Genomic DNA, 21,114 nt, shown 5'->3' with positions numbered 1-21,114 from the left:
ATAGGGAATTCCATATCAGCCAGGGCTACTCGCATACACAAGCAAGCCAAGTTCTGGGGTGCATTGCCAACACCGTGGGATTTCTCTGCGATAGATGCAGCCAGATGGACCATGAGCCTGAGAGATATTCCTAGATCAATGTGACTTTCGGAATATACTCCGGCAAGCATGATTGGAGCATTAGGCTCAGAGCGAAGTTGAGCTGTCTTCCTCGCGCATACACTACGCCACAACAATCATAGTTTCAGTGGCGCTTCTCCGATGAGCCATATCCTCGGCTCAGGAACAAAGTTGAAAAGGCATCAACAGGCGCACCTTGAAGGGTTGATGGCTTCGATCAAGCGGCATGCTCTGCATGGAGGAGCCTTTTGGGTGATGTTGGTGGCGACCCGGGACGTAAACTTATGCGAGAGCACGTGTTATTCGTCACTTTTACAACCAACAAGGTCCTTTTGTCCAGACTGGCGTCCTCCCCCCGCCTGTCATCCCACGTCAAAGTCTCACGACTCCACGGTGACACCGACCCAGCGCAATTGAACCACCACGGAGCGGTTTGCTTATTAGGTCAGACCGGAATCCCGTCAGGTGGGGTCGATCGCGTCATTCCGCTCCGGTGATTCGACGGACCATCGCCCTTGTCTCCGTTCTCGGTCTTGGCCAGACGGATACTGGTACCGTAGAGCCTTGTCGCCAAGTCCGCCGAGACCTTGGCTCACCGGGATGTTTCTCTCGGCGCTCCGCCTCCAGCTCCCGCCCGCCATGCCATGGGAGACGGGCTGCTGGAAGGATTCGCTAAGGTCTTGTCCTAGGTAATGCTAAGACTTTTGTTACCCACATACCCTCGACCCGTTGGAAGATGGCAACGGACGAGAACCCCACGAGGCGTGAAACCAAACAAGATTGCGTGCTTGCTGGCGGCGGTTGGTTGTGTGGGCAGGCTGGGGGCGTTCGCGTCTTGCGGCGAAAACCCGAGTGAAAGTTCTGCAGACCAGCAGGGTCGCATCAGATGCTTGGGGGACCTCTAGAGCTGAATAAAAAGGCAGCATGACGATGGTCCATGTGGTACGTACCTAGAGGTAGAGGAATGATTTCGTCTTCTCTTGCTTCTCTCTTTCTCTTCGTCCTTCTCCACATGAGTCTTCGAACTCTCTGAAGAGATCTTCATCCCACAAGGTTCCATCATTTGGAGTCATTCGCACCTCATCTTTGAGCCTCACATGCAGTCAACATAAGCTACCCTCAACAAGCTCAATCACACGATTCCGCGCCCCGGGTAACTTCCGGGACGGACCTTGATCACCGGCAGACGGCGCATATCTCGTCTTCCACGTGGCGTAGGCATGGACGTGCTCAAAAAGATTGGCGGGTGGTTTGCGCCTCCGCCTAACAAGGCAGAGGATGGGCGAGATGCGTGGCCCTCACGGGCGGCCTTCCTGCTGGCCTCTATGGGTGGCTGCGCTGGCATGGGTAACCTCCTACGATACCCGTCACAGGTGTACAACAACCATGGACTACAGTGGTACATTCCATATTTGATGGCCGTCTTCATTATCGCAATTCCTGTTTTGGTGCTGGAGATTGCTATTGGGCGTTTGTGTTTCCCTCCCCCAAATGCTACCGAGTCTAATGATTGCGAATAGAGGCATATCGCGGAGGAAGTGTTGTCGCCTACAACAACCTCAACCAAAAGCTCAAGGGCACTGGGCTATCCCTATTGTATGTCGGTTTCGTGGTCGGCCCTTACTTCGTCGTCAATCTGGCATGGATCATGAACTACTTCCGGCAATCATTCACCAGCCCGCTTCCGTGGACCAACCGAGGCGAAGAGTTCTTCAATCGCGATGTAGTCGCCAACGTCGACCCTATTGTAGGGAATCTTACTGCCGATGGCAGTGCTGTCGCCAACTACACACAGTATCCAGGCACTGCTCTGCTGGGTGAGACGGTCGGATGGACCCTCTTCACCTGGTTTCTGTGCTGGCTGTGCATCTTCCGTGGTGTCGGTTTGACGGGCAGGGTGGTCTACTTCACCATGGGCCTTCCGATTGTTGTCACAATTATACTCATTGGAAGATCAGTCTCCCTGGAGAACGCGGGTGAAGGTGTCAAACTGTATTTCGCGACGTGGAGAGGCTCTCAACTTGCCAGTGGACAGGTCTGGCAGACAGCCTGCGGGCAAGTTTTCTTCTCAACTGGTGTTGGATTTGGCTACTTCACCTCCTATGCGGTAAGCATTGCGCCCACAGCTTCCGTATCCTCCTACGTAACTGACTCACTCCGTCTAGTCATACAATCGTCAGTACTCGAATGCTGTCATGGACTCCATCCTCATCGTATGCAGCAACGTTCTGTTCGAGAACATTGCAGCCTTTGCTGTGTTCGGTGTTGTGGGCTATCTGGGAATGTACCCTGATCCTGAGAACCCTATTGGAGGGTTCACAGTCGGCTTCCTTACCCTTCCTCTCGCCGTCACGGAGATGCCTGGCGCCAACTTCTGGGCTGTGGCCTTATTCTTTACTCTCATGGTCTTGGGCTTCAGCTCAGCTTTCGCAATGCTTGACGCCATTGTGACTCTAGTCATGGATACCGGCATCAAGTTCTCACGCCCGATTGTCGTGACAGCTCTGACGATTCTCTCGTTCCTGCTATCACTCCCCTACTGCACGGAGTTCGGCTACTATCTTTTGACCGGCATCGACAAATGGACAAACGACGTCGCGCTGGTATTCGTTGTATTTGCTGAGTGCGTGACTTCCACGAGCGTTTACCGTTGCAAGGATGTCATTGGACAAGTTGGCAAGGTGCCGTTTATCATCTACAACACGGGATACATCTTGGGTATGGTCCTCGGTGTTGCCCTTGCGCATGCAGTCAGTCCCGGTGCGGGGGCCGGTGTAGGATTTGGGCTTTTCTTTGCTGGATGCATAGCTTCCGTTCTGATGAGCAAGACTCCCGATTCCACCCCCCCTAGGTTTTGGGGCCAGAATGCTTTCGTGAGCCGCCTATGGTATTTGGCCTTCTACTCCGTAAGTATGGATTCCTTTCATTCCTAAGATCAAGCTAACTCCTGTCTCAAGGGAAATCAACTTCGCCGTGATCTCAACGTCATTATTGGAAGTGGCAAGAACTGGAATATCCCGACCTTCTGGCCCGTGTTGCTACGCTACGTTTCTGGGCCAATTCTTGCGATCGTCTATGGGTTCTCGTATCCCGCATTCTACAAGCTGCGGTACGACCCGCTTCATATCCTCGGCTTTGGCGTCGGACATATTGCGCTTCTTATCATCTTCGGCAGCTTCATCTTCCCCCGATGGTATGACCTGTTTATTCCTGCGAAGCGCCAGAATGAGGGTAAACTCGGATATGCTCCGAATGTCACCATTGGCGCGGATGAAGCGCAAGCAGCAGCGGCAGGAAACCTTGAAGAGGGACACTCAGAAGGTGCGACGGAGAGGAAGGAGTCTCCTATATCACCAGAGAACGAGCTCATTACCACGGAGGAAAAGAGGGCCACCAACTGAAATCAACTCATGGTTTCATTTCTCACTTCTTTCCTTTATCTTTCCTTCTACTTCGGATGGCATATACCTGGTGGAGGATCCGGAAGCATTGAAGAAGAACCAAAATGACTATTGGAGCTGCGCCGTAAAGAAGGCCAGTCTCCGAACCTTACCTTGCGCCGGCCCACCGCCAATTGATCCCAGGCTCCCAGCCCGGAACTAACTTGACCCAAATCATCCAAATAACGTGTCTGATTCAGCGTTGACTTCGCATTACAAGACTTGGCTAATTCCAGATACATGATAGACCCGCGTCCTTTGTCCGTTAACCGTCGCCCCGACACGGCCGAGATTGGACCTGCCAGCTTTTCTCATACCGTCGCTCTTCTTCTTCGAACATATGATCATTCACTGACTTCTCATAAGTCACCAATGAGAAGCTTCAACGGCAATAGAAGCTCAGATCGTAGTTTCTCCTCGACCACAGCGCCGAGCTCACTCGTCATTATATCTATTTTCAAGGAAGCTGAAAGGGTCTTGACACCTTCACAGCGCATGACTTTCACAATAGCGAACAAACAGGACACAGCCACCGGCCGTACATCGTATGATCTAACGTACCCTGCTCAAATCTGACAGATCCCTCAATTGCCTTCGACGTGTAAGCGGGTTGAGATCCTACCGAATTCCGCTGGCTTTTGCTTTTCTTTTAGCTCATTCGACACATCTTCGAGAGACATCAGAGCCATGATGCCATTGCTGCCTACAGATTCGATGGGGAAAATGGGATAGTTCAATTTCATTTCCCAGACTTTATGTTGGGCTTGTCTTGGAATGTTTGGAAGTGCCGGTTTTCGAATCACTTTACATGGTAGGTATTCATATCGTCCACTGGTTTTCATTTACGTAGTCGACCAACTGGCATAGCATTTCCAAGACCTTTTCATTTTATTGTCGTTATTTTGACCGAAGTGCCTGGCGTGCGTGATTACCTTGTCAGGTGACAGGCCCAGCAGCGTCCTCGACCGGAGATGCTATGGTGTGGACAAGGATACCCGAACAACCCGGATCTGCGCTTGGGGTCTCCAACTTCGTCGCAACATTCGCAGAGTTCTTCGAGCCGAGGTTTGTGCCGCTGTTTGGAGTTCCACGAGTGCGGCGTGCGGGGGAAACGGTATCTCGGTCCCTCGGGTGCCCGTGCATACTCGACTTGAATTGACCGCCCAAGTCAGAGATCAGGTTTTGTTCATCGTTTCAAAACCTGTTCTTCAGTGAAGTGAGAGTCTATGTACTTCTGTATCGATAAACAACATCCAAACTTCATTATGCCTTTGCGAACCAATCTGTCCGGACACCTGGCCTCTCGCGCCAATGGTACGGCACGCATTGCGTCGGCCTCAGGGTCGGCGGCAGACAGGCGAGGGGGATTGGTAGAGCTAGCTCGGGACGAAGATGTCCAGTACATCGTTGGTGACTGGATGTCAGAATACAATATGGCGCTCAGAGGGGGTGCAAAGGCCGACGACCCTCTGAACTCAGCAGAATTTGAGCCTTCTTTCCTCGAAGCGATTGAGCCGGCCCTGAAATACCTCGATGCACGGCGGATTAAAGTTGCGGTTAATGCTGGTGCGAGCGATACGAAGAAACTACACGATGTCTTGGTCGATGTGATTGCAGAAAAAGGTCTGAAGCTGAAAGTCGCGTGGATAGAGGGAGACGAAGTCATAAATGTTGTTCAGAAGGGGCTCAAGTCAGGGGACGGATTCAGGAATCTTACAACAGGTATGGTTGCAACACTCAGGTAAAGATATCTCGATAGCAAAACTGATATGAGAAGGCGAGAACATCAAGGACTGGCCGTATGAGCCCATTTACGCGCAAGCTTACCTCGGATGCTGGGGTATCGTCGAAGCCTTCAAGCAGGGCGCTCACATCGTCCTCTGTGGAAGAGTAGCAGATGCTTCGCCTACCGTTGCATGTGCCGCATACCACCATGGGTGGAAGAGGGACGACTTGTCACAGCTCGCGCATGCGCTTGTGGCAGGTCACTTCATCGAGTGTACCACTTATGTGACAGGCGGCAACTTCTCTGGGTTCAAGACACTTCCTGGGACATCTGTTGATGTTGGATTTCCGATTGCGTTGGTCGAGGGAACTGGAGAGTTCACAGTCTATAAGCAAGCAAAGAAAGGGGGCATGGTTACACCTGAGACGTGTAAGGCCCAATTGCTGTACGAAATTCAGGGGCCTTATTACTACAATTCCGACGTCGTCGCCATCCTTGACAACATCAAGATGGACAAGGTCGGAGAGAATGAAGTGTAGGTGACACCCAGAAAGGTTCTTAGTGCATGCTAATGGCATTCAGGCGAGTGTTCAACGTTGGGCACATTAAACCACCCCCGACCACAAAAGTCGGTATCACTGCAAAGGGAGGATTCCAAGCTGAAGCACACTACTTTCTCTGCGGACTTGACATACCCGAGAAGGCTGCTTTGTTTGAACGCCAACTCAGACACGTCTTTGACGAGTCGAAGTTTTCCTGCCTCAAATTCCGGACAAACGGGTCATGCCCGGTCAATCCTTCCAACCAAGATGCAGCAACCGTCGACCTGCGCATCTTTGCCCAAGCCCGCGACGAAGACACCCTTTCACCATTGAAGTTCCTCAAGCCAATGGTCGACAACATCATGCAAAGCTACCCAGGTGCAACATTCCACATGGACACGCGACAAGCCTTCCCCAGAGAATATTACGAATACTGGGTCAGCATCATACCCCAAAGTGCCGCTAAGCACGTGTGCCATCTTCCGTGGAAGAATCAGCGAGTGAGCATCGATCCGCCGTCGGATACGGTTGACTTTGTGTACAACCAACCGACGTATGAGACTAAGGACCCGATCAACGTGACCACCCTCGGGCCGACGACTCGAGCACCACTAGGATATGTTGTGCACGCGAGGTCAGGTGACAAAGGTTCAGACAGCAACGTTGGCTTTTTTATGCGAAATGCCGATGAATGGGATTGGTTGAGATCGATATTGACTGTCAGCAAAATTCGAGAGTTGCTGGGTGAGGATGACATGGGAAAGCCCATATTCCGATTCGAGCTTCCACACCTGCATGGTTAGTCAATTCACTCCAAATTTGTCCCGAGTATCGCTAACATCAATTCACTTTAGCTGTGCACTTCCTATTGAAGGATCACCTAGATAGAGGAGTGACATCTAGCTCTTCCTACGACTTTCTGGGTAAGAACGTGGCTGAGTACTTACGCTGCAAACATGTCGACATTCCAAACAGGTTTCTGGACCGTGGCAGGATTTAAGAGACTGGAAAGAAACAATTAAGAGTGGTTGGGATTAGTCCTGATTGTGTATCCCTTGTATCGATGAGGCCCGACGTCACTGCAAATGGACTGGGTTCCCCGGTAGACGCCTGCCCCGTGAGGCGCAGGTGCTCAAGGTAGTACACCGAGGAATGGCCTGCGCCTCAGAGATTGTCAAGTAGGAGCACGGAGGATAGCAAACGGTTGGGCCCGTCGATCGTTTTTAGCTCGGTCTTTCTTGAATCTGGAGAAGGGTCTACCCCGCAAATTCTTGATGAGAGGGTGTCCTGTCAGCCTGTTGGACTAGTGAGGCCACGAATGGCGTCGTTTGTGAGACAGACCTTCCCTTGAAAACTTCGACCAGGCTTTCCGAGAGAAGATGCTAGGATCCAGTCACCCATCCTTTGGTTTTCCCCATGAATTCTCATGCGGTATTGAGAGCAGGGAGTCCCTAACTGCGATTACGTCTCCGCGGAACAATGATTGCCTTGCAGGCAAGCTGCATCATCCCTAACTTCCGGTTTGTTTGCTGATGACCCTTGTCTAGAACATACATCATTTTCTGCTCATTCAAATGACGATCAACGGTGCCTGGTTTACGATGCCAGGCACGGTTTGCGTGGTCCTCACCTGGCCGCATCCTTACCGACATTTAGACCCAATTCACGTGGGAGGATCTGAAACTCTACTGGGCACGGCAGGGACCCGGAAGCGGAATGGGGTGACGCGATGATGATCAAGTGGCGGGACAAAAATCAAGGCTGGGCAGCGAGTGCTCAGCCAGGCACCGCCCGCACCTCTCGGCTGTCGAACAAATCACCGAGCGGGTTGATGCTGCCGGATGCGCGGTCCACATTGCCGGAATAGGCAGTTTGGCGTGCCGCTCAATCCGCGGATCACTCCCTCCGCACGCCGGAGCGGCTGCCCCGCGCGCACCGGGAGCCCGGGGTAGGGCATCTGGAGCATGCCAAGTTGTGATGCGGCAAGGGCCAAGGGAGGGAGAAAACGCCTCTAAACGCGCAAGCGATCCACTGATCCGCTTTGCTTCACGGGATGCTGCAGGGTGCAGCTCAAACAGATGATAGGTGGCACGTTCCGTTGGGCTGAGACCCAGACACAAGTTGAGGCTTTGCGGTGTGTCACGTTAGGGTCAGGCGAAGCTCAGCGCCACGATCTTGCGTACCCAAACGTCATTCCTGGCAGGTTTTATTTAAGAAAACATACTTTCGGCCTAGATAACCACGATCCTTTTCTAGTTGAGCAACGTCCATCACCCAATGGTCCTCGTTTCTATCTATACACGCTCAACCAAATTAGCAATACCATCCCTCATACCCGAATTCGCTCATCATAGACCATCGAAGCGTTGACACGCATCTAAATCACGATCAAAATGCCGACCCGTCTGTCCGAAGCTATCAAGCAAGATCACCGCAGGATCGAGCAAGCATACCGGTACATCCTCACGGCAGCTACACAAGAGGATAAGCTTCGTTGGAGAAATGAGCTTGCCCTCGAGCTTGCAAGACATTGCGTTAGCGAGGAACAAGTGCTTCTTCCAGCTCTGAAGCTTCGTCTTGCCGACGGCAGCTCGAGGTGTGAGAAGAACTGCACGGACCGAAAGAGCGTAAGCGCCCCCCCTTGTCCACGAGGTAACGCGACGGCGAACAGACGCTAACTCTAGTGATAACTAGCTGAAGGAAAAGATCTGCAAACTGAAAGCCATCCCCGTTGACGATGCGAGCTTCGAGCCTCAACTGAAGAGCCTCTGGGTAGACATGGCCGCCCATGTTCGAGATACCGACACTCAAGATGTCGCCCGCTTGGAAGAATGTCTCAGCATCACCGAGTCTGAACAACTGGCTGAAGAGTTCCGCAATACGATGTTCTTCGCTCCGACCCGAAGTAACCCGGCCGCTTCACACGGACCTCCATCGAAGCTAATAACGGACTTCCTGGCGACGAAGGAAGGTACCATTACCAACGCGGATCCTATCGTTGGTGGAACTCAATAGAGATAGATACAAATCAGATGGGATACACGACTCACGATGTTACGATAAGATGAAATCTGTAACTTAGATTCTTACAAGACTCATAATTACTCATCATGTCTCCCAACAACCATGTTTCTTTTCTTCTTTCTGCCAGATTACATCGCTATGGGAATTCACATGTATGCCCAGAGGGCAGCCACGGCGTCGGATACAGCTATGTACAAAGTAGTAATCAAACAGAATTTGAGATTCTTTTTCGAATATTGTTTATAATCTGCTCAAAAAGTCCCTGCAGACTGCAAGTCTCGGCGCTGTAATCCGGCCGGCTCGGTGCGGAGTCGATGCCCTTAGGGTCCACGGTCGGCTCCACCCCCCGGAGTTTGTTCCGACACATTCCCATCATTTTCACGTCATGGCTAGGCCATGTGAACATCAAGCCCAGAAGATCCAGTTTTTTTTATGTACTTAATCTTTCCTGCCTGTATATTGGCTTATCTTAGCAACTTGGCTTCTTGGCTTCAATTGGGCCCGGTGCTTTCCCAGAAGTCCGGCGATCAATTGTTGCCAGGTCTCGTCGAATTGTTCTCGCGAACTCTCCAGGTCTCCAAGTCCAAATTTCACCTTGTGTCAGGCTGTTCAACAAACCAAAAATCAGCAAAGTGCTGGGTCACCAGAATAAACTCTAAAGAGGTCGAATAGCATGCTGCCCCGGAGTTATTCAGACTCAAAAACCTGTTATTTTGTTGGGTCATGCATGTCAAAAACGACGAACACCTGCGGCTTCACATGGGGGAATGATCCACCCCACCACTTTTTGAACTGGTAATCTGAGTCAGATCATTGGTTAAACAGCATCATCCGGGCGAAATTCCAACGTTGCCAAGGGCCTAACATCAGAAAGTAACCCGCGAAGCTACGCTGAAGTGGCAACAACATTGATCAGTCCCTCCAAAGATCCGCAATCTGTGTACTCTGGTAGGGTTCTCTTCCAAGGGCCCTTCCGGACGAGTCGAGCTGAACCTGGGTATATAAGCTTAATTCCAAAATTGATCTGGATGATCCTTCTCGCTTTCATCCTCGAAGTCCACTTCTCAACTCACCTCAAGCAAACGAATCCAAGATGACACATCGAAGCGAATACAGAGACAATTACCCGCCTCATCTCCATAGGCACCATTCTCCAACATATTCAGACTACACCAGCGACCGGCCAGACTACAGCCCGACAAGGGATGTTGGCGCAGTGCGTGTCGCTCAAAGACATTACGAGTACCCTGACCGCAGCGGGCAGATCGAAGTCTACGAGACCGGCAGAAACCGACCTCGGGAGTATTACTATAATGAGAAGCCATCGCATTCCCGGCCGAGATCACGAGACTATGAACACGACCGCGCACATAGGCATCATCACCACCATCATCACAGCAGTCGCAGCAAAAGAAGACACTCGAGTGCAGGTCCAAACTGGAGTCAGGCTGCCATCGCCGCAGCTAGCGCCGGTATTATCGAGGCCGGGTTGTCGAGAAAGGACAAGGATCGCACTGCCAGAGTGATGACGGCTGCAGCAGGCGCCGGAGCTATTGACGCCGTCGCTGGCAAGAACAACGAGAAGACACACAAGAGTTGGGAGCACATCGTAGGAAGCACTGTTGGCGGGTTAGTTGTTGACCGTGTCGCGCATGGATCTGGACGACGATAGGATGGGGAAGATGTGAACCTTATGACGATATGAATGGCCATGTAATATGCTTAGATTCTACCGACCGATCATGTGTAATGACTTAAGCGTTATTTGATGCTGCAATGCCCACCCGATGCTGCCCCTGAATTACGCAACGGTGGACTCACTTCTTGTCTTAAGGGGTCCATCGTGTGTGGAGCGTTCGTCCGACGTCAAGCATCATTAGCATATTTGTAGCTGAGTGTTTCCATGGACCATTGTTTCTGTACAGAACCTGGTCTCTAAACATCACGCGGAAAATCGGGAACCGGCGCCTGGTGTTGCGACCAAGTCGCGTTTCTGATTGATTTAGTCGTCTGAACGCTAAGCTTTCGGACACGCGATTCGATGAGCGCGACATGGATGGTGAGATCCCCGCCAGGCGAACCATGGTTAGCTGCACCTCGGGCGCCAGACGATTCGCGGGGTTTCAACAAACCTCAATCTAAATGCCGGATGAGACTGCCCCGCCAAGCCAACTTCGTCCACTACCGGCATCGACAATACTCCTGAAGTGCAACGACCTTCCTCACAGAGCAACGGATGCTAATGCACCGGGGGCAAATGGCAGGTTAGTCTGTCTTTATGTCAGACCTAGTTCTCTCTGGCCTTCAGTCCTGCGTAGGCATGGCACGTCTAGCTCTGGGGCTTGAGATATAAGAACCATGTTTTTGTCTGCTGAAGGACGACTTGTTGTCTGTATCAGACTATCGAAGCCAGCCATCATGAAGTTCCTCAACCTTCTCGCCGCGGTCAGCCTCTCCCAGGCCCACACCATCTTCGTCTCCTTGGAGGCTGATGGTGTAAACTCTGGAGTGTCCCAAGGTATCCGAACGCCTTCATACGATGGCCCTCAGACAGATGTCACTTCCCAGTACATCGCATGCAATGGCCCGCCGAACCCGACTACCCCGACCGATAAGGTGATCAGCGTCACCGCCGGATCAACCGTCACTGCTATTTGGCGCCACACCTTGACTAGTGGTGCTGACGATGTCATGGATGCCAGCCACTTAGGACCTACTATCACCTACATGAAGAAGGTCAGCGACGCGAAGACTGATACTGGTATTGGTGACGGCTGGTTCAAGATTCAAGAGGATGGCTATAACAATGGTGTTTGGGGTACCTCGAACGTCATCAACAACCAGGGCCGCCAGTCCATTACTATCCCGAAGTGCATCGTCAGTGGCCAATACCTTCTCCGAGCTGAGATGATTGCCCTGCACGGCGCCAGCTCGTACCCAGGAGCTCAGCTGTACATGGAGTGCGCCCAGATCAACGTCGTCGGCGGAACTGGGGCCAAGACCCCGTCGACCGTCAGCTTTCCTGGTGCCTACAAGGTAAAGAGCGCATCCTTTGAGTTTATGAAACCGAATTCTGACACCGTACTAAGGGAACTGACCCCGGCATCACCATCAACATCTATTACCCGCCGGTCACATCCTACACGATCCCAGGACCTGCTAAGTTTACTTGCTAAATGGAATGATGGACGGGATATGCATCCAAGATGACCACATGGGTAACAATTCGTGTCTCAAGACTGTACATCATCTGGATGATTACCTGGCACCCAGTATCGTGCGGGACTAGATGTAGCCGGTGTTCGGGCAACACCTGGAAACCTATGAGATAGTCTATATGAGCAAATTGAGAAACTTCAGAGATGAAGTCTAAGACAACCCTCGGAGCTGGCACCCATGTCGAAAGCTTCTATGCAAACTCTGATGTGGTCTCCACCCGTATTCTTTCTTGGAGGCGAATGCAACGAGCTCAGCCATATGAAATATGTGTTAGTTGAGACTAGAATCATTTTCCATTCAAAATCTCTCCGCGGGGGTTAGCCCTCATTATCGAGTTCGACATCATGAATGACCGAGGGCGGCGGACCTGCATGTCCGAAGGTGTATCCACCGCGGACATGCACGCCCGAGCATGTCCGACGAGGCCTATATCTCTTCTCACACATGGCGGATATTTCTGACTTGACTGATTACATGTAAGAAGCTATATTTTATACCTTATCAAAGCCCAAACAATTGCACACTTTCTCTACAAACCGTCCTGGCGCCAGAGTTCATGCTATCACCGTTTACGGACCTTGCATTACAAACATACGACCCCATCGCGAGTCATCAACAGAATGGACACTACCACCAATGATGGTCAAGTCTCCCCTGACGAGATTAGGGCCAAGTTTTCAATGGCATTGTCTGAAATGTACCGCGCAGAGGTTCCCCAATACGGAACTCTGGTAAACATTGTGTCGGAAATCAATCGTCAACAAAATCAGCACGCTTCGAACACGCAATACCGTCTAGAGGTCGAGAGACACGGCGCAATTCGTCTCGGCACCCCCGCTGAGCTTCAAATGATCCGACGCCTATTTTCAATCATGGGCATGCATGCGGTCGGCTACTACGATCTCTCAGTTGCTGGTCTTCCTGTCCACGCAACTTGTTTCCGGCCTCTTACCAGTCACGCACTCGCCCATAGCCCCTTTCGCGTCTTCACCTCCCTGCTGAGGCTGGATCTCATCAACGATGACGAGTTGCGCTCGTGCGCGGAGAGGGTCCTAAGTGATCGGAAAATCTTCACGCCTCGATGCATGCAGCTTATTAAAGAGTTGGAGGCCCTCACGTCAGTGCCCAAGGCAAAAGCAGACGACCTCATCATTGAGGCTCTCGAGACTTTTCGGTGGCACAAGACTTCAACGGTCGATGTACAGACGTACAGACGTCTTCAAGAGGCTCATCCCTTGATCGCAGATGTGGTGTGCTTCAGAGGACCTCATATCAACCATCTTACGCCTCGGGTTTTGGACATTGAGGCCGCCCAACTTGAAATGCACGAGCACGGCCTGCAGGCAAAAGACAGGATAGAGGGGCCACCATCCAGGCAGTTCCCCATCCTCCTGAGGCAGACCAGCTTCCTCGCTCTCGAGGAGGAGATCGCATTTTCTAGTGGGTCCGAGAAAGGTGGTAGACATAAAGCGCGATTCGGGGAGATAGAACAGCGAGGTATTGCTCTGACTCCCAAAGGTCGGCGCTTATACGACGATTTGTATGGCAAATTCATGCGCGAACAAGAGCAAGGATCTTCAAAAGAGGCTGCCTTGATGAAGACTTTCCAGGACTTTCCTGACGATCTGCACGTCTTGCGTCAACAACAGCTCGCATACTTCACTTACCATGTCATCGGAAAGCCCTATTCTAGGATGTCTCATTTGGATGATATTGATGCGTTGGTGAAGTCTGGAATCTTGGGGTTTGAGCCTATCACTCCGCCACCACACCAGATCACACCCCAGTAAGTCTTCTTTTGTCTGAACCGGTCATTTTCGCTGATACAAACAAGCGCTATATTTTGGACCTTGACCATCCTGACTGAGCAGGCATTTCTCAATCGCGGTCACTTCACGTTTTCGTTGAGTGCTGAATCCAGAAAAGACGCCGAGGAGAGATGCCTCAGGGCTGCTTTCCGCATTTGGAAGCTCGTTGAGGTTTATAAGCAGACCTTCACCCTCCGCCGCGCTCAGTATGGCATATCATATGCAAGCTACTGTGCGGTCGTTGTCATTCTGCAGCAAACCGGTCAAGACTCTGAGGAGCATATCAACTGCATCCGCTGCTTTTGGCTGGCGCTGCTTGAATATCAAAAAGGCTGTAATTACGGCCTTAAACGACCTTTGAACCTGCTCAAGTCTCTCATGCTGCGTTTAGAAAAGGTCGCGCAGAACATTGACATGGAAGAACCCGCAGATGAGATTCAAAATCTTCCAGGTATGTTACCCAAACGTGGTATTGAGTGTAATAATAATTCGTCTACAGACCTCCAGGCAGATCTTGATTCCGTCTTCAATTCAATGTTCAATCAAGGGTGCACCATGGACTCGATGGGAAAAGGTGGATGGGATCTTGCTACCAATTTTGGGGCGTTGGGCGAAGACATAAACTTTGGCACAGTGGAAGACAGCGTGTTCGGGTTTTGTATGTAGTTGGCTGCAATGCAGGACAAACTTCGACATTGAAGACGCCCCTTTCTGTCATCGAACATGCTACGCTCATGTCAAATTCATTCTAAAGCAAGGTGGGCACTGTTCATCTCGGCTTGATTATTGCCAAACGACCCCTTCGTACTTCAACTCCAACGGAGCCAAACCTCAGGCACCTGACATTTGCATCCCTGTTGGTACTCCGGCCCTGACCATCTGTGCCACACAGCATATTATACCGATCTTGAGCTGGTACAAGGGGCACTTGTGTTCTAGAAAACGTGGCAAAGCTGACTTGAGGTGTGGTATCTGCTTGGAAACGGGGCAACAAATGGGTTCCGGGCGCCCTCAGAAATTCGGTTTATCTTCCGGGAATTCGGCAATGAGAAGCTCTCTAGTCGTCAGCTGCTGAGAGTATTTTGCAAAAGCTCTTCCTCGCTTCATGAATCCATTCAAATGCGACTTGATGGTGCAACCAATCATGCAAATAACTAGGCTTGCAGTCGTTGAGGGCTACGTATCTTATTTGTGTGCAGTCTCGAAGGACTGCCACGGATGAGGCTTCTCACCATCCACGACTAGCGTTCTCATCGCTTACTCCATGCAACATGGTGACTTTGATTATCAATGCAAGACCTTGTTTCAACCACGTGGTGAGGCAAGGGTCCTCTCTACCATCTTAAACTTAAGGGACGCCTCAACCTGATCAACACACTACCCCACCATGGAGCATACATGTGTGTCTACCTTTGGCAGTCTATATTTACATATGCGATGTCGCATACTCATGTGGAAGAAATGTCGAAAATTGAGTGACTCCAGCTTCTTTCTTCCCAGAAAACACATCTTGCCGTCCGCCGGTGGAATACGGAGAAATCCAGAGGCTGGAGATGAGATCAGAAGATTTTCCACTTCGATAAAAGCCCCTCTTACTGGCCTGCAGTAGTGCCTCGTTAAACCCGCAGAAAGGTGCGCAAAACCAGCAGATTTCTCATCTGCCACTTCTCAACTTCCCTCCTGCACCATCACTGCCGTTGGTGGCACCCATGTTTCTCATGTCCAGGCCCCTGGACCCCGGGCCCCGGCCGCTGCAGTCCACGTTGAAAACTCCACCTTCTCCACATGGACTGGCCAGGAAGTTGATCCTCTGGCTGTTCCGGTGTCCTTCGCCGCACGGATGGCACACTCTATTGAGACGAAACCGATCTGGCGAGATGGGAGCCCGTTGAGTGGGATCCGTCGTTGAAATCTTGCCCAGACTTCCAACCACTGAACCGACTTTTCCAGCAGTCTTCGCGGCGGGGTGCCGACATGTCGAAGGCGATGGCAAACACAAGGGCCATTTTTCACCCCCGGCCCTATGGCTCTGTAATATGCAACTAATCGTCCCAATTAGGATGGTGATGCGGCCTGGCAATCGCGAGGTTCCAACAGGTTCCGGCGGGCGTCCTGCAGGGGCAAATGACAGCCGCAGCCAACGACATTGGATGATGCCGATGCTACCGCACATTGCATGCAGATGTACCATACAAGACGGTGCTCACATAAATATCTTCATATTGCCACGACATGAGCTCAAGACCGTCTTTACTCGTCTTCATCGCTCTCTTCTGCTTCGCCAGTCAACGAGAAGAGACCCGCGACCACGAGCATTCAAGGTTTCGGTATTGATCGCTCCGTTCATTCATTAATTTTAATACCTTTCTTCCTGCCAATCATGTCTGCCCGCATTGCTGCCTTCTTCGGCACCCTGACCCTTGTGGCAGCGGCCGCCATCCCCGACAGTGCTGCGACCAGCGTCATTGAGAGAGATGTAGTCATTCTCGGAGGAGGTGCTTCTGGCGCTCACGCTGCCGTGCGTCTTCGTGAGGACTACAACAAGACCATTGCCGTTGTTGAGAAGAAGAACCGTCTGGTAAGTCTCATCTCTTACCTCGCATAGATACCAAGTTCCATGTACTAACGCCGTGAAGGGAGGTCACGTCTCGAGCTATGACGATCCGGAGACCGGCAAGCCCTACGATGTTGGTGTTTACTCTTACACCGACTACACCGGGGCTCGCGAGTTCGTCGAGCGCCTGAACATTCCGATCCAGGACCCCGTTCGTCTTTCCCTGACAACGACCTACGCCAACTTCGACACGGGCAAGAAGCTTAACTATTCTGCGCCCGCCTACAACCTCACGCAGGCTGGATTGGCCAAGTACCTTACTCTTTGCGAGAAGTACGAGGCGTTCATCCTTCCCTCTTACGAGAACTTCCCCACCGCGTCCGCTGGCATTCCGGAGGACCTGACTCTCAAGTTCTCCGACTTCGTCGCGAAGTACCAGCTGGAGGCCGCAGTCCCTCGAGTTTTCCAGGTCACTGGCTTGGGAATGGGCAACCTTGGTGACATGACGACGTTGTACGTCATGCAGGCCTTTGGCGCGCCCATCACGCGCTCCCTGCTTGGTACCATTGGATCTTTCGTGCCTGTTTCGCTCCGCAACCAGGACATCTACGACGCTATTGCCGATCTTCTCGGAGACGACGTTCTCTACTCGTCGACTGCTATCAAGACTGCCCGTACCGAGGAGGGCGTTGAGGTTCTCGTCAAGGGTGCCGACAACACCCGCACTCTCATCCGTGCTAAGAAGCTCCTGATCTCTTTCGAGCCCACCCTCGACAACCTGAACGGTATCGACATCGATGAGCAGGAGACGTCTATCTTCGAGAAGTGGCAGTGGTCTTCCGTCTACGCTGGTGTCGTTTCTCACCCGTCTCTCCCTGACAGCACGGCTTACACCAACCTAAACCCCGCCAACTGGCTTAACCTTCCCCGTACTCCTTTTGTCGATGGCTTCTCCTACCTCGGTTCTGACAAGTTCCGCGTTCTCGTTGCTGCTACTGGCGACCTGGAAAGCTGCGAGGCTCAGAAGATGGTCAAGAAGGCCCTTAGCAACATGGCGGATGCCGGCACTATCGCGAGCCTCGGCAACGAGCGTCCCAACATCAAGTACTGGTCGAACCACGGCGCCATGCATCTGCATGTTTCTCCTGAGGAGCTCAAGGCCGGCTTCATCACCAACCTTTACGCCCTGCAGGGACGCAAGAGCACCTTCTTCACTGGCGGTGCCTGGACTGCCCAATTCTCGACCATTCTCTGGGCGTACAACAACCAGTTTGTGCTGCCTAAGCTGTTGGCGGAGTTCTGAGGCAGCGATTGAAGAGAAGAGGTGGCTGCGAGGGCAATCTGGGCTGTGGGGGGACGTAATTAGCATATCATCCAGTATGCATATTCTTCGGTAGCACATAATTCAAACCCGTACATATTGTGCAAACGCCATTTAGACTTTGATCTTGGTATTTCATTAATATGCATATCGCCTCGCTGAACTTGCCCCCCTTGAATGTGTTTTCTCAATCCGCCACAAGTTTCGTTCTTCGCCACTTCCAGAACTCGCCAGCCCCTCGTCTGCAAGACAGTCCATACGAGACCAGGATCTGGGACGGAGGTTCAACTTCATCTGGAATGCACCTTCAGAGCAACGTCAACGAAGAAGGACCAACACTAGGTTGCATTGAAGTTGGACCCAGCCCCACTGGCGTACGTGCGTCCCGTCCGGGGCCCAAACCGGGGCCCTGGTCGCCGGTCAACACAAGCACATTATTCGGACCAACGAGAACGCCATCTCTGGGTCAGCAACCGGCGCAGACTTCCCGTCAACTCGAGGCGGCCGACAGAATTTTGCATGGAGTCGAGGACTCGTGGAGAACGCCACCATTGAATCCGACTCCGATATGGTGGTGACGTGAGTTTGTGCTGGTATTTTCCACTTGCTTTTGTTTCGTCACAGTTTGTTCGTATTTCCTGTTTCTTGAGCCGAAAGAGCATGTATTGAGCAACTTGCCATCGTCTCATTGAAAGATCGTTCTCGAGCAAGTGTTTTTGGGGCTAGACCTCCCGTGCCCCCAGTGGTCCCAGTGTTCTGAGTGTTTTTCCACTTGAACCCCTGTTCCAACGAACAATTGGACGACAACCCTGGCTCCAACGACGACCAACGCCGAACATCCTTCTCGGCTCTCCAGGTCAAGTCGTGCACTCAGCCTTGGCAAAGGGAGCAGCAAATCTCGGCCAATTTGGCTAGCCTGGCTGGAAGGTAAGATTGTCCGCAATGCTCAAGATATTCTTTTCAATTGAACGCCCGCAAGCCTACGGTCCATAACCCTTCTATTTTACAGTGACTTCCGTGGTTTTCATGATACCCTTGAAACTGTTCCTTGTGCCACCTTGCAGAATCAACTCCTCACTGCCCGACCCCTCCCCAGTTTTGTCATTGTAGAACTTTGCCGTAGTCACCGTTGCTCCCTTGGCAGTTGGCATAGGACAGTCGTCGCTGTCTCCATCACCCATCTCCCTGCCATCCAGCTCGTACTGATCCCTGACTACTCGCGGACCCATGCCACTGCGCATGGTATTGCGGTGCTTGTGCCGCACTGCAGTTCCGCTCATATGTGACCTACTGCCATACTCGTTCGTGTAGTCATCGTATGAGGTGAGGCGCAGAATCTTGCTGACGAGGGGTCGGAGGGCGGGCGCGCAGGCCGCGATGATTCCGAACTGAATTTGGAGACTGTGAAAGAGATGTCAGCAAGTCAGCGCAACAGGTTTACCTTGTGCACTTACAATCCCCAGACAAAGATGTGGTAATGGTATGTTTTATCCATATCGGAGCCAAATGCGATTTGGTAAACGGCCTTGATGATTCCCATGGCAACGGCACTAATTGAAGTTGTCAGCGATGGTCGAGCAGGATATCCATGAGAAATTCTTACAGGTAGCCGAGACTCAAGATACCAATGACGTAAAGTCGAAGTCTAAGTTTCATTTGCAGGTTCCAAATAACAGGCACGGGAAGCGTGGCAAGAACAACGTCGGTGAAGATATTGAGAGCTATGCCTTCTGTTAGCAGTAGGTCCATTGAACTTTGGATTCACGGGGAAACAAACCAGTGTTAAGTACGCCGAGCTTGATAAACAGCGGCAAAGCCATACAAACCGGTTTCGGCTGAAGAGTCTTGTCCCAATACCCTGACATCGGCTTGCAGTTGAGGAGAAACGGGAACATTCCGCCAATACAGTAGACAACAGTCAAGCCTGCTTTCGTCAGCATACGTCCATCTTGACGTTAAACTTTGAAATCCTACCCATGATTGCCCACAAAGACCATTGGTACCATCTCTGCGTACTCAAGCGGAGCAGGTTCAGTGCAATGGAGAGCTTCAGAAACATCATGCCGGCGGCTGATGATATGATGACGGACCAAAACGCAGCTTGCTGGAACTTGGTGTAATCGGCCGGTTCGATCGTTCGATAATGTTTACCGAGGCCATATTGGGCCTGTATTATGAGGATGACCCAGCCGCCAGCCACTGAGCAGATCTGTAGAGGTCGAGGTCAGCTTGGGGTTTTCTGCCATCGAAGAATGACGGGAACTGACGGCAGCAGGTATCATCGCCCAATCATCCCACCCAGGCGCCTTGATGACCCATATTCTGGCATACAATCTTGCTCCAACGCATCCGAGAGCCAGAAAGTTGAAGATCGACACGACCACCAGAATCTGGGTGGTGTTGCTTTCAGCAGCCCATTCGGGGTCCATTGGCGGCAGCGTCGTGGCATTCGTGGCAGCAATTGTTACTATGCTGGTCAATAACGGCGGGGATGAATCAATGCCAGGGTCCGTGATGGCCGCTCGAGGCCTAGTCAAAGACTAGTCGTCGCTTGAACGGTCCCAATATGGAGAAGATGATGGAACACGGAATCAAAAACGTCCAGAACACATTAGCAAAAAGGAATGAAGATTCCATCCAGCTTTTAAATTTCATCTACATGCAAGAACAGGTTTGATGCTCGCCACCCAGCCGCATCAAAAAAGAAAGTCAGGTAGATGCCTCAAGTGGCTGGTGGGCCGAGAACCATCTGAATTCGTGTCCTCGAACCGACCTTCAGATTAGCCTGGCAGTTTCCCTCGCCATCCCCATGCTTCACCCGCTGTTTGTAGCGAGATACTCTACAACCGCCATGGAACGGTCCGAGTATCAGGTCCAGCACCAACAGAACGGACAGTCTGCAGCTGCAGGTTCGCAAGCGACGGCGATGAAGGAAGTCTTGTCCTAAGGCACAGCTTCAGTCACGCCACATCCCGTCGGTCTGCGTATGAACTCGGTAAGACTATCCTGGGATTTTTGAAGAAGCTAGCTTGGATCCAGCAACGATGATCCGGTTGCCCATCCGGTTGTAGACCTGGAAGAATCCGCCTCGATCCCTATCATGTCCAGTGTACGAGCACGCACATCCGCCGATTCGGTTCTGGCACCCCGTACACTTTCAACGGGGCATCTAGAATGGGCAAGTGCGACCTCGTCGACACATCCATGTCATTCACTGTTGACTCCAAGTTCCAGGATCTCATGGCGAAATTTGATGCGCCAGTCCCTTGCAGGCATGTCCAATCATAGAACATGTGTGACCATTAGTTACGAATGCCCGCATGAAGGTGGATAACACCAACAGCAGGCGAGTGCGTTCCG

General features: G+C 51.8%; 7 protein-coding genes across 7 annotated transcripts; 6 read left to right on the top strand and 1 right to left on the bottom strand.

Annotated features, from left to right (window-relative positions):
• Window positions 1-1,506: 1,506 nt before the first annotated feature.
• On the top strand, window positions 1,507-3,521 carry COL26b_001409 (uncharacterized protein; the record flags this gene model as incomplete). Its single annotated transcript, XM_053174360.1, has 4 exons — window positions 1,507-1,519; window positions 1,641-2,227; window positions 2,286-3,026; window positions 3,078-3,521. 4 exons carry the CDS (start codon window positions 1,507-1,509, stop codon window positions 3,519-3,521), a joined length of 1,785 nt encoding a protein of 594 aa, XP_053041670.1.
• Window positions 3,522-4,993: 1,472 nt separating this feature from the next.
• On the top strand, window positions 4,994-6,828 carry COL26b_001408 (uncharacterized protein; the record flags this gene model as incomplete). Its single annotated transcript, XM_053174359.1, has 4 exons — window positions 4,994-5,282; window positions 5,338-5,821; window positions 5,869-6,626; window positions 6,683-6,828. 4 exons carry the CDS (start codon window positions 4,994-4,996, stop codon window positions 6,826-6,828), a joined length of 1,677 nt encoding a protein of 558 aa, XP_053041669.1.
• A 1,393-nt stretch (window positions 6,829-8,221) lies between these two features.
• On the top strand, window positions 8,222-8,843 carry COL26b_001407 (uncharacterized protein; the record flags this gene model as incomplete). Its single annotated transcript, XM_053174358.1, has 2 exons — window positions 8,222-8,455; window positions 8,523-8,843. The coding sequence occupies 2 exons, from the start codon at window positions 8,222-8,224 to the stop codon at window positions 8,841-8,843; spliced, it is 555 nt and encodes a 184-aa protein (XP_053041668.1).
• Window positions 8,844-11,270: 2,427 nt separating this feature from the next.
• Window positions 11,271-12,141, top strand: COL26b_001406 (uncharacterized protein; the record flags this gene model as incomplete). The annotated part of the gene is made up of 2 exons (XM_053174357.1): window positions 11,271-11,908; window positions 12,126-12,141. The coding sequence occupies 2 exons, from the start codon at window positions 11,271-11,273 to the stop codon at window positions 12,139-12,141; spliced, it is 654 nt and encodes a 217-aa protein (XP_053041667.1).
• A 550-nt stretch (window positions 12,142-12,691) lies between these two features.
• Window positions 12,692-14,397, top strand: COL26b_001405 (uncharacterized protein; the record flags this gene model as incomplete). The annotated part of the gene is made up of 3 exons (XM_053174356.1): window positions 12,692-13,857; window positions 13,906-14,330; window positions 14,387-14,397. 3 exons carry the CDS (start codon window positions 12,692-12,694, stop codon window positions 14,395-14,397), a joined length of 1,602 nt encoding a protein of 533 aa, XP_053041666.1.
• A 1,862-nt stretch (window positions 14,398-16,259) lies between these two features.
• On the top strand, window positions 16,260-17,736 carry COL26b_001404 (uncharacterized protein; the record flags this gene model as incomplete). Its single annotated transcript, XM_053174355.1, has 2 exons — window positions 16,260-16,457; window positions 16,516-17,736. The coding sequence occupies 2 exons, from the start codon at window positions 16,260-16,262 to the stop codon at window positions 17,734-17,736; spliced, it is 1,419 nt and encodes a 472-aa protein (XP_053041665.1).
• A 1,016-nt stretch (window positions 17,737-18,752) lies between these two features.
• Window positions 18,753-19,813, bottom strand: COL26b_001403 (uncharacterized protein; the record flags this gene model as incomplete). Its single annotated transcript, XM_053174354.1, has 5 exons — window positions 18,753-19,155; window positions 19,209-19,304; window positions 19,358-19,475; window positions 19,532-19,678; window positions 19,771-19,813. 5 exons carry the CDS (start codon window positions 19,811-19,813, stop codon window positions 18,753-18,755), a joined length of 807 nt encoding a protein of 268 aa, XP_053041664.1.
• Between the last annotated feature and the right edge of the window lie 1,301 nt (window positions 19,814-21,114).

This window comes from Colletotrichum chrysophilum (genome assembly GCF_026319265.1).
Source record: "Colletotrichum chrysophilum strain AFK26 chromosome Unknown scaffold_6, whole genome shotgun sequence".
NCBI classification, from domain to species: Eukaryota; Fungi; Ascomycota; class Sordariomycetes; order Glomerellales; family Glomerellaceae; genus Colletotrichum; species Colletotrichum chrysophilum.
Note: the sequence above shows the minus strand (reverse complement) of the source record. Positions and strands in the feature narration are given on the sequence as shown.